Source organism: Eucyclogobius newberryi, unplaced genomic scaffold, assembly GCF_026437365.1.
Source record: "Eucyclogobius newberryi isolate DKJ021-1_F unplaced genomic scaffold, fEucNew1.0.hap1 SCAF_4, whole genome shotgun sequence".
NCBI lineage: Eukaryota > Metazoa > Chordata > Actinopteri > Gobiiformes > Gobiidae > Eucyclogobius > Eucyclogobius newberryi.
The window spans coordinates 18,941,731-18,954,662 of record NW_027316056.1 but is presented as its reverse complement, the minus strand read 5'-3'; the positions used below and the strand labels follow the sequence as shown (position 1 = coordinate 18,954,662).

Genomic DNA, 12,932 nt, shown 5'->3' with positions numbered 1-12,932 from the left:
AAGACTGTAGTACAGATATACAAAATGTTTTTCACCACTGGTTATAGTTTAAAAATAAATATCCTACTATCACTAACTTAGACAACTGATTATTTTATTTCAACCAAAACCATATTATTTAAGAACTAAAATATAATTTGTCATAATAAAATATTGTACAAAGACACAAGCTGTTGTCACGTCACCAGAAATTTGGCAATATAACATTTTCTTTGGAACAACAGAAATGGTTTCCTTTTTGAAACTTATCTAAAAATAATGTATTTTTGTCTAAAACGTTAATATGTTTTATCCAAAGAGTAAATCAAACACTTTTTATTCTTGAGTTACTTTAGTAGGTCATTCATATTATTAATTCTCCTTCAGTAATATTTTTAAGGGATTTTTCTGGATCAACTGCTCAATTTAAGAAGTCTCCACAGCTCTGAGGCACATTAGCTTCAAGTCATATTACAGATTCATCTTAAATAGATGATTTGACTGTAAGAAGTGTTATTCTGTAAATGCTATCTTTGGTTTAGTATTGAAATGTTATTGATGTGGTTTTAAGATTTTAACGTGAAGCCTTAAAACCTCAATGCATTTATAAATAAGATTTGCCTTATTGTGTTGTGCTTTTGATTTGAAGTAGCCTCGTAGCCAACAGATGACCAGCTTCGGTCTTTGTCGCCCCCTAAAGGTGAACTTGTAAATATCTGTATCATATTAAACATGCAATCACGGAGAGATCATAGCCTTCAAAAACTGTTTATTTGGCGTTATTTGTAGAAATAAACCAGCGCTTTGGTATATGCTGTCCGTTTGAGACCACCAATGTGAACCGCTGTTGGCAAATATTCTGCAGGGTTCTGTTTCAGAGGTCAAGTAGTCAATGGGTCAAACGCGTCACATCAAAAATGACCTGATAACCTGACACATGTTATCAAGAAGCCATCTGCCCAAGTCTGCGTTAACTCTGTTATAGATAGAAAAGACATTTGGGTAAAAGTTTTAATGTCTATAAACAGTAATAAAAGTGGTAATAGTTAAATTGAGCGTTCATGATCATTCACAAAAACATAATACACTTCAAATATATTTGGCCTCAAAGTCTGTGGGACATTTGGAAGGAATTAATTTGCCGCACTGATAAAATGTGTGTATACTGTGTGGCGACCAACAGGAAAACCAACTCTCAGATTGTTATTAATGTGGCGTATCATTTTGTATCACTTAAAACTGGCTTAAACACAATATTAGTGATGCTACACCATATGCCTTACTCTGCATTATAAAAAGGTACACATCTGTAGATCAGATTGTCAGCAAGGTCATTTTCTGACGATCACAATTAGGAGAACATATTTATTAATTCCACTTTCATTTTACCAATGGTCTACTTTACAAGTATTACATTGTGTTTGAGTTGTGAGCTTAAGCGTTACATTATTTTAAAATTTACGGAAATAGCCGAAGTCAGTCATACAGCCCAATTGCAAGTTAATACAATTTTACAACATTTTCTAATCTTTATTTCTCCGTTGTAGTAACTCCAATCTTTCCAGTACATTTTCTTTTGAAACCATCATAATCAATCAGACATCAAATATTCACTCCTCAAGCTTAAAATCGCCTCTTGTTCCTCTTCTGTTCTACAGCAGCTGTGATGTGAAGTGCAGCAAAGGTTTAAGTGCTCAGTCCTCAAAAAAAACATCCTTTACAAAGGCCAGATGGTTCAAGTCCTTCAACCAAATCAGCAGCATTCTTCATTTACCTGTGTAGAGAAAATAATTTTCAGAAAAGGCTGTTTAGAGACAATGACAAACATTTCACATTTTGTTCAGAGTAAGGGATCGTCTTTAAGCTTCAACCTATTTTGAGATGATCCCTAATAGAAGTATGCACAATTCAGATCAGGTGTGCACTAGGGCTGGGTATTGCCTAGTACCTCGCAATAGAATATGTATCCCAAAACAGGGTCTACGATATGAATCCCGATACTCAGAACTTGATACGATGCGTGTCCTGATTCACGGATATCCTTCGAAACTAGTGTTAAAAGTTTATTAAAATTACATTTTGATTAAGTAGAATAACAAAAAGCATTAGAATTTCACTGTCTTATGATTAAGTCACATTTTCAGCTCCTCGGAGTCAGCCTTGAATGCAGGTTCATAAGTGTAGAACTTGGCCCTTTCTATTGACTTTAGGTTGTTTAAAAGTATCACGATACACATCTGTATGGATACACGTATTGCCAAGAAGTCTGTCACTACGTATCACAATATCGATATATTGAGCGCAGCCCTAGTGTGCATGTGTGTCTTTAAACACTGTGGACATGCCACAGTATTGCAGATAATTTGGTGCATGCCATAATTAATGCTAAACAGACCCTTTTGAACTTAAGCATGTTACACGGTTGTATTTTTATTCAAAACATACAAGGAGGTGCCCATGGTAGGCTCTCTCACATATGCTTTATAGTCAATACATATTGACGTATACATTACATACAAATAGGCATTTATTTTGAAAGGCCATATGCATTAATAATGAGAATATTATTAGAAACTATGCATTGAGGCCATGCCATAAGGTAACTGTTGTTGACCGTCTGGCCCCAACATCCTGTGGCTCCACTCTTTATTCCTTGTGGATACATCAAAACACATGCATATATTTCTAATAAGACATGCTGTCCTTTGTAGGCCTCCACACATGGACTCCATAATTCCCAATTCATCCCCCTCCTCCCAGTCCAGTCCTTTCAACTCCCATCATGAAAGAAAAACGCAACCACGACCTTCTTTTGAGATGTCCACGGACACACAGAGATCAGCCTGAAATAAAGACTGCACACAAAACAACACAAAAAGGAGCCGTACTCTCAAAACAAAAACATCAATACAGCGCCAACAATAGAACAGGAAGGCGCAGTGCCCGGAGTGACCACAAGGAGCCGCAGCATGTGATGTGGCCCAACGCGGACCTTCTTTCTTGGGACCACGGCTGTCTGTAGTGGTCTCCGCAGCCAAAGGGGGAGAGCATCCTGAACTAATTGGTTTGCCTTGACATGCATCCTTATCTTCTGAGTCAAGAGGAATTCAGCTTCAGAAGGACATTTCCAATTGACTGTGGCTTTAAGTATGAACCACAACAAGGAAACTACTTTTAACGCATAAGAAACGAGAGATTTCCAAGGAAAGTCAAACATTTTTTTCTAATTCCACATGTCACAAATGCAACAACAAATCATTGTTTCTCTGTGTGATTGTAGTAAACAAAGTGACATTCGCTTGTGGCCAAACTTTTTGAATGAAAAAGTTAGTGTGACATAAGCCAGATCGAAAGCACTTTACATTTAGGTGTACTTTATAAATGTAATTGAAATGACTCAGTTATTCTATTCTAAATTTTCACAATTGTTTCGTTTTTTTCTATGATGACATTTTAGCCTGAATAATTTTGAGTATTAATTAACTGAATAATCTTGACATCCCAAGGCGGATGAAAGGGAGCTGTGGTCTAATTTATAGAGCTGATGAAAGTGATTTTAGCCTGCCATCCTCACCTGGAAGTTTGAGCCACTTGGGGACCTTCCCTGGATCAGGCCTGGGTTTGGGCCTCTGGCTGGGTGAGTCTTCTTGGGACGGCCCGCTGGTGTCCATGTGCTGGTCTGGGGAAGGTACTGGCTCCTGGTCCTGGGTGCTACTCGATGGCGTTTGTGAAGGGAGAATGCTGTTGTCATGAATAAAAAGAGAATGCATGATTGCTGCACAAAGCAAAAGTTTAAAAAAAATGTAATCATAATTTCAACACTAAAAACTAAACTATTGTAGATGTTATTGTGGTGGCAATAGGGAATATAAAAATAACTTGACAATTTAAAGACACGGTTGGTTCATATGTACCAAAACAGGGTTATAGCAATTTTGGCTTTTAATATTTATTTCATGAACAGGATTTTTAAATCATTGCCATTTAACAATAGGCTTTTCAAATTTCTCCCAAGTAAATCTTAATTCATTTTCTATAGGCTGAAAGTCACCAGCAGTGGCTTAGTGGTTAGCGCACACATACAACCCGAAGGTCAGACGATCGAGTCCCACTAGCTTAGGCAAGACACTTCTCCTACCTTGCCCAGTTTGAGTCTGTAAAGTGAGTAAATGGTCAGTAAATGGTCGGTAATGGTCGGAGGGGCCAATGGCACAGATGGTCAGCCTCACTTCTGTCAGTCTGCCCCAGGGCAGCTGTGGCTACAGAAGATGATTACCACCACCACAAAGCGTGAAGTGAGTTAATGACTACAGTGTAGCACTTTGAGAAGCCTGTAAAGCACATTACAAGGCATCATTATTAACATTACCGGTTTTAAGTGAATAGTTATGGGCAAACCTACAAATGGATCTAAAAGTTAAGAATTGCAAATGGCTGTCATTTTTCTTCAGTAAGAGTGGCAAAGTGGAAAAGGACTGACGTCCCCAGATCAGTCCAACACCATTACGACCTTTGTGATACACAGTATTAACAAAGTGGAGTGCAACAGGTGGGGGTGACTTTTGTGAAGCTGTTCTATCTTTAGCGGGACAGGAAGAGGTCTGTGTGGAGGAAATGAGGTACATGGGGGCACCTGCTGTTTAGGCTGAACCTCAAAGGGATTCCAGCAATGATAGCTTTGTGACAGGAAAATAAGCTGCTGCTGGTGGTGGTTACAAGTGCGTAAACGCTCAGCTCAACAAGTCGCACGTGCACACTCACCTCGCGATGGACTCGTTTGCTTGTGACGCTGAAACAGAAGTGTCTAGCAGCTCTGCCTTTAAGTAGGTGTCTGTAAAAAAAAATCAAGTACACATTTAACCTGATGCAGGGTCATACTAGGGCAGTGGTTTTCAAACTTTTCACACCAAGCAATACCTAATAAAACATTTGTCTTCCTGAGTACTACTTCCATTTTTTTTTTGCAGAAGAGTTGCAAAGGGCCTTGAATATTCATACAGTGTATTGTAGTGTTATATTGTGTCATTGCATCCTTTTACGGTAGATTTGGTTTTATCTAATTATAACTTTGCAAAAAGTACGAACCCGTCTTTACATCAGACCCAAAGTAGACTAGTGCACCAGGAAACAGGTCAGCCTTAAAGAGAGAGAGAAAGAAAGAAAGACATGAACAGAAGCCTTCAAAAATACCCAAAGCACACATCATAATTTCTGCAAAACATAGAAAATAGCAAACACAAAACCGCCTCCTAGAACACACGAACCACCACATCCAAGTCGGGGCTGAGCTCAGTCCTGGAGATGGTTCATAGCTGCGGGTTCTGAATGACTAACCATAGATCTTTGAAGTGGAACCACAAAATGAGCGCCAATCAAATGGTTAGTGCAAACACTTTCACCCCTGCAGCACAAACTCCTCTGAAGAGCTGCTCCTAATGGTTTTAATGGACCAGTCTGAGGCAGGAAATTATCAAGCGTACAATTATGAGGCAGCAGCACAGACAGGCAGGCTGCAATCCTGTCTGTCACATTAACATCTGTCATTCCTGTGTGGAGGACAAGAGGGAATCCGGGACAGGCAAAGTAAAATAAATTAAGTGACATCGTTGGCCATTCAAGTTTTTTTTTGTTTTTTTTTAAATTGTATTATTGGGCTACTGCAACCAAGATCAAAAACGTTGAAGTCTGATATTGATACCATGAGGATTCTAATAAGCCATAATGTCAGACAGTGGTGATGGTCCTTTGGTGATAATAAAGTACACTTTTCTGTTTTTATCCACAATTTGGAAACCATTATAACTCCCATACGCGGAGTTATAATAATGTAGCACTGGCCTAATTGCTATTATTGCAGTCCTCTGAACAGGAAACAATGCGTTACAGTGAAACAGCAGGCATCCCAGCTATGCACTCCCTCTGACAGGCGCACCTTTAGCACGGGGGACGGGCAATGGGACAGGACTTGAACATGCTGTGATGAGAGGCAGAAGTGTAAGGGAGTGGGAGGGGAAGCCGGGTATCAAAGGGCTGCGATACATTCCTTTCTTGACATGACACAAAGTGATTAAAGTGAGCATTTGAGAGAGACAGACAGTGAGCACATGTGCGCCTCCGAAATGTGGCACGCCAAAACTTCTGATTAAAGATTGCACGCACAGATTGATGTATGGCGTGCGTAGGAGATTAAGGATTGTGTTTTTGTGTGCTTTCAAGGCCCTAATGGATAGAGACATGGGGTGGGGGAACAGTGGAGGGGAAAATGCAGGAATAAAACAAAACTGCAACACTTGACTCAGTTCAAGGGCTACACTTGCATTTGAAAGGCCTGTGACGATGGGGTCTTTTGTAGTAATCCCTTTGAGAAGATAAATCTTGTTTATGATCATCACACCGCACATCAAAAAAAGTTCTCCCCTTTAGACCGGCGTCGTTCTCAGCAGTGGGCACAAATACGATTTAAAAATCAAAGTGACATAGTTCATTGTGTACGTCTTAATTCTCATTATTGGAATAGCTCTGAACTCAAAGGCAACAAAGCATCAAGGCTGCCCATTGCTGTGTGAGAGAGAGAGTGCGTGTCAAGATCAAAGTGAGGCCTGTATTAACCCCATGTGCCAGTCTGGGAAATATCAGGCCCAGCTGGGGTCAAGGACAGTGGAGCGAGGGAACAAGTGTGAGCCGGGAATGTGCCGGGCCTTTGAAGAGGAGCAGGGGCCCAAGCATCCATTTTACTCTCACTACATTTGTATACAGGCAGCAGACAAGGGCTCAGAAAGGCAGGATTTGTAGCAGTTGTTTTCTGATGAGAAAAATGTTAATGAAGCAGTGGCTAGAATGGTTTGAGAGGCTCCTACCTGATAAAGAGTCACTGAAGTGTCTTTCAAAATGGTTTTAGGTGGTGTAATAACTGAAAAAGTAGTTACAAAAATACAAAATGAGAAAAACGGCAGAACCAGCAAAAACATTTATAGAGAATATAATTATTTATCATATTTTATATCACTTTCTGGCCAAGAGAGCTAGAGTATAGTTAACATAATATAAGATTATAGCTTTTGGGCAGTATTTTGTCCACAGTGTTGAATGTCAGAATGAAATAAATGGATTCAGTATTTACCAAACAGTACGATAGATACACTGATTTGTGGTAACAAACGTTTTGAAAATACTCACACAAGTAGAAGGAGAGTTGTGGATCCTCTAAATGACTTCCGACAAACTGCCTCAGAACACCCACTGGACACATAAACAAGAGTGTGTCAATAAGCTCATTTGTGTACAGCATTTGTTATCATTGCTCTTTCATGTGGAAAGTCCCAGTTTTGTTGTGATGTTCTGCTGCTGTTGTGTTGCCTCTGGGCTGATGTGGGTCTGAATTACAGAGCTCACTCATTTTTGGGGTCTCAGTGTCACCCTGGTGTGGCTGCAGTCATTACAGTCATGAATGTGGTGAGGGAGCCACAAGTAACTTTAACATAGCAGCCATACCTGTGGCTAGCCATCTGAAATGAACACTGCACACACATGCAGCGGCACACACCTGTCTCCATTGGCCTGAAGAAACCCTGTAGAACGTGTCTGTCTGGGAACTGGATCCTCAGGACCACCTGGAACACAGACGATGTTTGTCATGTATGAACATCATCTATTTGCCACAATGCAGTTCAGTGTGGTCCAAAACGGTTTGGCAAAGCAGGATTAGTTCATCTTTTACAAATGAGAAAGTAGCAGTTTACCAGCATGCTATGACAAAATTTGTGACTTATTATTATGATTATGACGTGTCATATTATTATGACATCTTGTGGTCGGAAGATGCCATAATAAATCGGATGATCCCAAGTCATCTGATGTTCTTTTATTTCCAAACTATGCAAAGTGTGTCCCAAACCACACAAAATTAATTGATCTTCTTCAATAATCAATTAATGAAGATGCGACACAAGAAATGACTGTGCTCACTTTTGGATATCGCTGCATCTTCTCCCTCATCTGGGCTTCTCTTAGAGCTTTAGTCATCAGCGGAGCCTCCTCCAGGAGCTTCCTGTAACAGGCATAAACTCATTAATGAAACACAGGATACATATGTAAGAGCAACAACAGGAAAGAGGAGATCCTCTTGACATTATGTGTGGCCGTGAAGAGCATCGCTGTGGTGAGACAGATTCCAGTCCGTGTAATTGTAGTCACCGACAAAGATGCAAAGCCAGTGAAGACAGAAATTAAATGTCAGTTATGACACATTTGAATGCTTTTGGTACATTTAGGATAGTTTAAATTAAGCTAAAGACAATATCTGCTTGTGTTTAAGTCTAGATGTGTGATAATGAAGGCCGTTTGAACACCAAAAGGATCAGTCTCTGGAAGGTGTTCCCCAAGCCCGAGTGTCTTGTGACAGAGTAGATGGTATAAATTAGTCACACAAGTATATATTTAAAAAAAACAAAAAACAAACATAACTCCAGGTATGTTCATTATGAGGGACATTATCACATAGTTGATTCATATAACTGGACCTTGAAAGCAGCGGCTACAAAGTCCTACTAACAGGACATCTCACATTTTTTGTACCTCTCACTCTTGAGCTGGGAGAACCGTTTCCGGATATCGTCGACTGTAATGTCAAAGAACTCATCAGGAAGGTCCATGTTGTTGGAATAGTGTAGCTGACAGTCCATATGGTACACTAGTGACTCCCTATCCACCGGCTACAGAGAAAAGGCCGGAAAAAAACTGTTAAGAAAATGTTTGGTCTTAAAGATTTCCATTCTTGCTTCTTACTTACCTCAAGAAATTGTTCTCCCAGGTCCATGTCTTCTTCAGGGTGAACAGTGGGCTGTCACAACAATAAATGGTTTAAATTGTTTAAGTTGCATAAATCCTGCGTGCACTAGACCAGTGTTTCCCAACCTCTTTCCTCCCCCCTTCCTGGTGCACGAGAGTTGCTGGGCCCACCCTGTCCAAAACGGTGGCCCCCACAAATGCATTACATAATAAAAGATTGGACAAAATCATGTTTTGTACTTTGCTGAGTGTGATGCCAAGAAATGTTGTTCAAGTGTGGGTCTTTGATTGGTTCAATCGATTATTTGTCCAGGAGAGTTCAGATGACTACAACTGAATCTTTTTCTACAAATAAAGTATCTACACATCCATCTATTTTCCTCTGACCTGAAAAATATTCGCAAATAATGGCAAATGTTTTTTTTTCTTTCTGACAGTTGAAGCTCTAGCTAGACTACTGACAATACAAAACCAATAAGTGGTAGAAGTATTATAAATAAAGACACCCATTTGGTTTAGAAAATTACAATTCAAAGCTGATATACAGGAAGACACATTGAACTAGTTTGAACGGTGGCAGAATCTCACCTTGTTGGCTGAATTGAGAGAAGACTTTGGTTTCTTGGCTTTGGGCGATTCTACCACAGAGCTTTGTCCTAACAGTGATGGTCGCACCGATGCAGCCCCGCTCGGACTGCCCAGTCTCTGCCCGTCTCCAGAGAATGGGATAAATGGGGCAGGTGGGACATAAGTGGCGGTGGAGGAGGAGCAGCAAGGTACCTCTGACGATGGAACTAGAGACTCTTTAGGCCGCACTGCATTCTGGGAGTTCATATCTTTGTTGTGTTGTTCATAGATTGAACTGGTTGGCCTTGTAGCATCATCAGTATGTTGGGTGGGTGAGTTTGCCTTTGGCCTGTCTGTGCTGGAGATTGGCGCGTCTGGAGTCACCGTTTCAGGCTGCGGTGGATCAGTGTCACTTAGGAGGGCGGGGCAGGGTGTGTTGTCAACGGCAACAGATACAGGTGCCGTAGCTGCTGGCACAACAGACTTCTCATCGCTCTGTTCTTCATGTGTCTTGCTCTTCTTGATCAAAAACCTACAAATACAGTCAAATTGTATAAATCCATCAGTCCAGGCCAAATTGACAGCCTGTCAACTGGGGGTTGTGTCTAGAGCAGTAACTAACCATTATTTGCACAATTAATTTGGTAATTATTTTCAAGATGAATCAAGTTGTTGTCAGATCACATTGTGAAAAGGCCTGTTAATATAATGAAATGTACTAAAACAGACCCAGATTAAACTAAAGTGCTTTTGGTAGACATTTTTGACTGAGAACACCGAAAACGCACATTCATTTTGATTTAAATTACTGCTCTGCTTGAGCCATAAAACCTCTTCTTTTATTGAAATTGAACAGCAGAACTGCACTCCATTTTCCTCTGCTGGCAGTTCGACCCATCCTTAAATTAAACCACCGGGGGAATTATTTGAAAACAAAGGTCAGATTATGTTGCAAAGACTTAAATATGTCATCTTGTTCTAAAAAAGGTAACAATTATAGGTAATATTTAGTCAACAGACCTGACAATGGCACTTCCTCCTGTCAGACCAAGAGACTTCAGAGTGGCATTTTTAAGAGCTTCTTCTCCAGCCACCTGCGCACGCGCACACACGCACACACACTATAACTTTAAAAGAAGTATTTTTCCTATGTGCCTCAAAGAAGAGCTTAAAGAACAGAGCATACCTCATCTCTCATGTAAACACAGACAGGGATGTCTCCTGACTCAGACAGCTGCAACACACTGCAAAGACAGATTTTCCAGAAATAAAAGACTTAAATTATGGGTCACAGATGAAGCTTTGACTTATTGTGCAATAACAGAAGTAAAAGGTTCAGAGGATAACAACACAGTAATCGTTCAATAAAACCTTGTGCAATGTGGTGGCACGCTGTGAACATATGTGACCCATGTGTGCATCACCAGTGTGGACACTAATTGAGCCGTAAATATTTTATTATTATTCTCCTCAATGAGGAATATCAAAGCGTCCCCTTTCACACCATTCCTATGGCTTTTATCTTGGAGTGGAGCAAATACTGATTTCATGGAAGTGTAACTTCCTTGGGAAAAAGCAGTGATGTCATGTAACAGAGATGGTTTCAGCACCTGGACCTGCACAGCTGGAACTATTGAACAACAGCTGCAGTCTTAGGAGTGCGCACAGTAGATATGTGTGTGAAAAGGGTACAAAGAAGTAGATACACTACTGAAAGTTATCTGGAACAGTCTTCAACACTGACAGGTTTATTTTGTATCTATATTCAAGTTAAATCTCACAAATGTTGGCGGAAATGTGGCTAAAAGCTTTGAATACACACCAGATCCGAGGAAAGTGTGTGAGCAGTTCCCACAGACTCTGACCCGATGAGAAAGAATCCTGCAAACGAGAGCCATCCTCCATCTGCAGAGCAATTCGCACCTGAAAAGAACAGTCCAATGCATCTATTTCACCATGGAGTATTTACAACAGTCCAATGACTCATACAGCACGGACACCAATATGCCATTATTTGAACGTATAGGAGAACTGTGATGGGCTTTTATTCAGTCTTAAAAGCAAATTGAACACATAACAAAACTCAGTCTACTACTAAATAAAAATACTTTGATAACATTTTAGAGCCTTTTGTGCAGCTTCTGCCAAAAACACAAAGAGGAAACTAGCTTTATTAAGCATCAAAGTCTCAGTAGGTGGCCTTTTATTAGCCCTGTTTGGATACATGTGAAAGAATTCCCTGACAATAAAACTGCACATGTTGGATCACCTATTATAACAATAGACATGAGCCTTAGTTGTTCTAGCTTTTGAATTGATCCGTTTTTGTTGTTTATGCCCAAACAGCACACCAAAGGAGATCAAAAGGAGCACCTTGGACTCGCACACACGGCTTGGCTCAGTGCACTCGTTATTTGGACGGAGTGTGCAAAAGTGTATGAGGAGGGGCTGTGTGTAAAAATCTGTGAGACATCAACAGTCAACAATCCATCAAATGAACAAGAACCACACATCAAACCCAGACGCACTTTAACTGCTTGGATTATAACCATGTGATGTCATAGGAAAATACAGCTCAGCCAGTGTTGTGCTCCTGCTTTAAACACATTAGATCAAAAGGATCTGCAGGAATAAATATGACTATAATTGGTGCAGCTATTTTGGAAATGCCATAACTTAGTAGTATGCATTTAAAGACCGCTTGCAGATAAAGGCGAAACATTTTTATCTTCAATTAAATGCAATTCAATAAAACCGACATGTATACCAGCGCATGACAAATTTACAACACCACTGCATGTCCTGTCCAACTACATTTGATTTATATATTAAATAAACTCACCTGGCTGTCAGTGGCCGCAGTTTTGTTTGTACTTGACACCATTTCAAGTTTAGCATTGTTGGGCAGGTTGGCAAATCTCCACTGCAGGGTCAGATCCAGAACAGTCCTTTGAAATCTGGAAGAATGCACAAATCGGACATGTTAAAGCCGTAATAATTGAAGGTGAAATACATGAGAGGTCATAACAAAGGCAAGTATTAACCGAGGGGAGAACGTCAGTGTGTAAAACGACCAACCACAACAAAAGCCTGAAACAGTTCTGACCATCTCGACACAATACTCACTTCAAACCGTGATCTCCAGTGATAAAGCCGTGCTTTTTGCAAACATCCTCCAGTACCTGAAGAACAAAATAAATGTAGTGTAGGTAAATTACAGTTTTCATTCACAAGAGAAACTGATCTGTCATTGGCTAACAACAGTTAGCTTCATAAGCTAACTCGACTGGTAAATTCCATCGCTCTTTCGAAGCAGAAACACCCACAACCCAGACCGTCCTTTTCACAACCTTTAAATGCAGTTTTAAAAGTAAGTTACCTGCAGTAGCGGTGTGTTTGGAGACACTTTGACAGTCTGTCGTCTCCCATTTGGAGTCAGGACTGTCACAGCTGTGCCGCTGGCTGCCATTGTTAACTGCTACGTCACAGTGTTTATCTATAAAAAACTTTATTGAGACGTATTGACACAAACGTGCATTTAAACTACTTTTTTAATTTAAGTTTTATCACGCATACATCTACGATAAATGAACATTTAA

At 40.2% G+C, this 12,932-nt stretch overlaps 1 protein-coding gene across 1 annotated transcript; it reads right to left on the bottom strand.

Annotated features, from left to right (window-relative positions):
• Window positions 1-1,356: 1,356 nt before the first annotated feature.
• aspscr1 (ASPSCR1 tether for SLC2A4, UBX domain containing) lies at window positions 1,357-12,825 on the bottom strand. Its single transcript, XM_072462771.1, has 17 exons — window positions 12,713-12,825; window positions 12,460-12,515; window positions 12,176-12,290; window positions 11,156-11,256; window positions 10,520-10,577; window positions 10,354-10,427; window positions 9,355-9,865; window positions 8,768-8,818; window positions 8,554-8,690; window positions 7,945-8,026; window positions 7,523-7,589; window positions 7,156-7,218; window positions 6,837-6,889; window positions 5,065-5,116; window positions 4,741-4,810; window positions 3,554-3,720; window positions 1,357-1,753 (listed from the first exon to the last, which is right to left on the bottom strand). Exons 1-17 carry the CDS (start codon window positions 12,800-12,802, stop codon window positions 1,746-1,748), a joined length of 1,755 nt encoding a protein of 584 aa, XP_072318872.1. The 5' UTR covers window positions 12,803-12,825; the 3' UTR covers window positions 1,357-1,745.
• Between the last annotated feature and the right edge of the window lie 107 nt (window positions 12,826-12,932).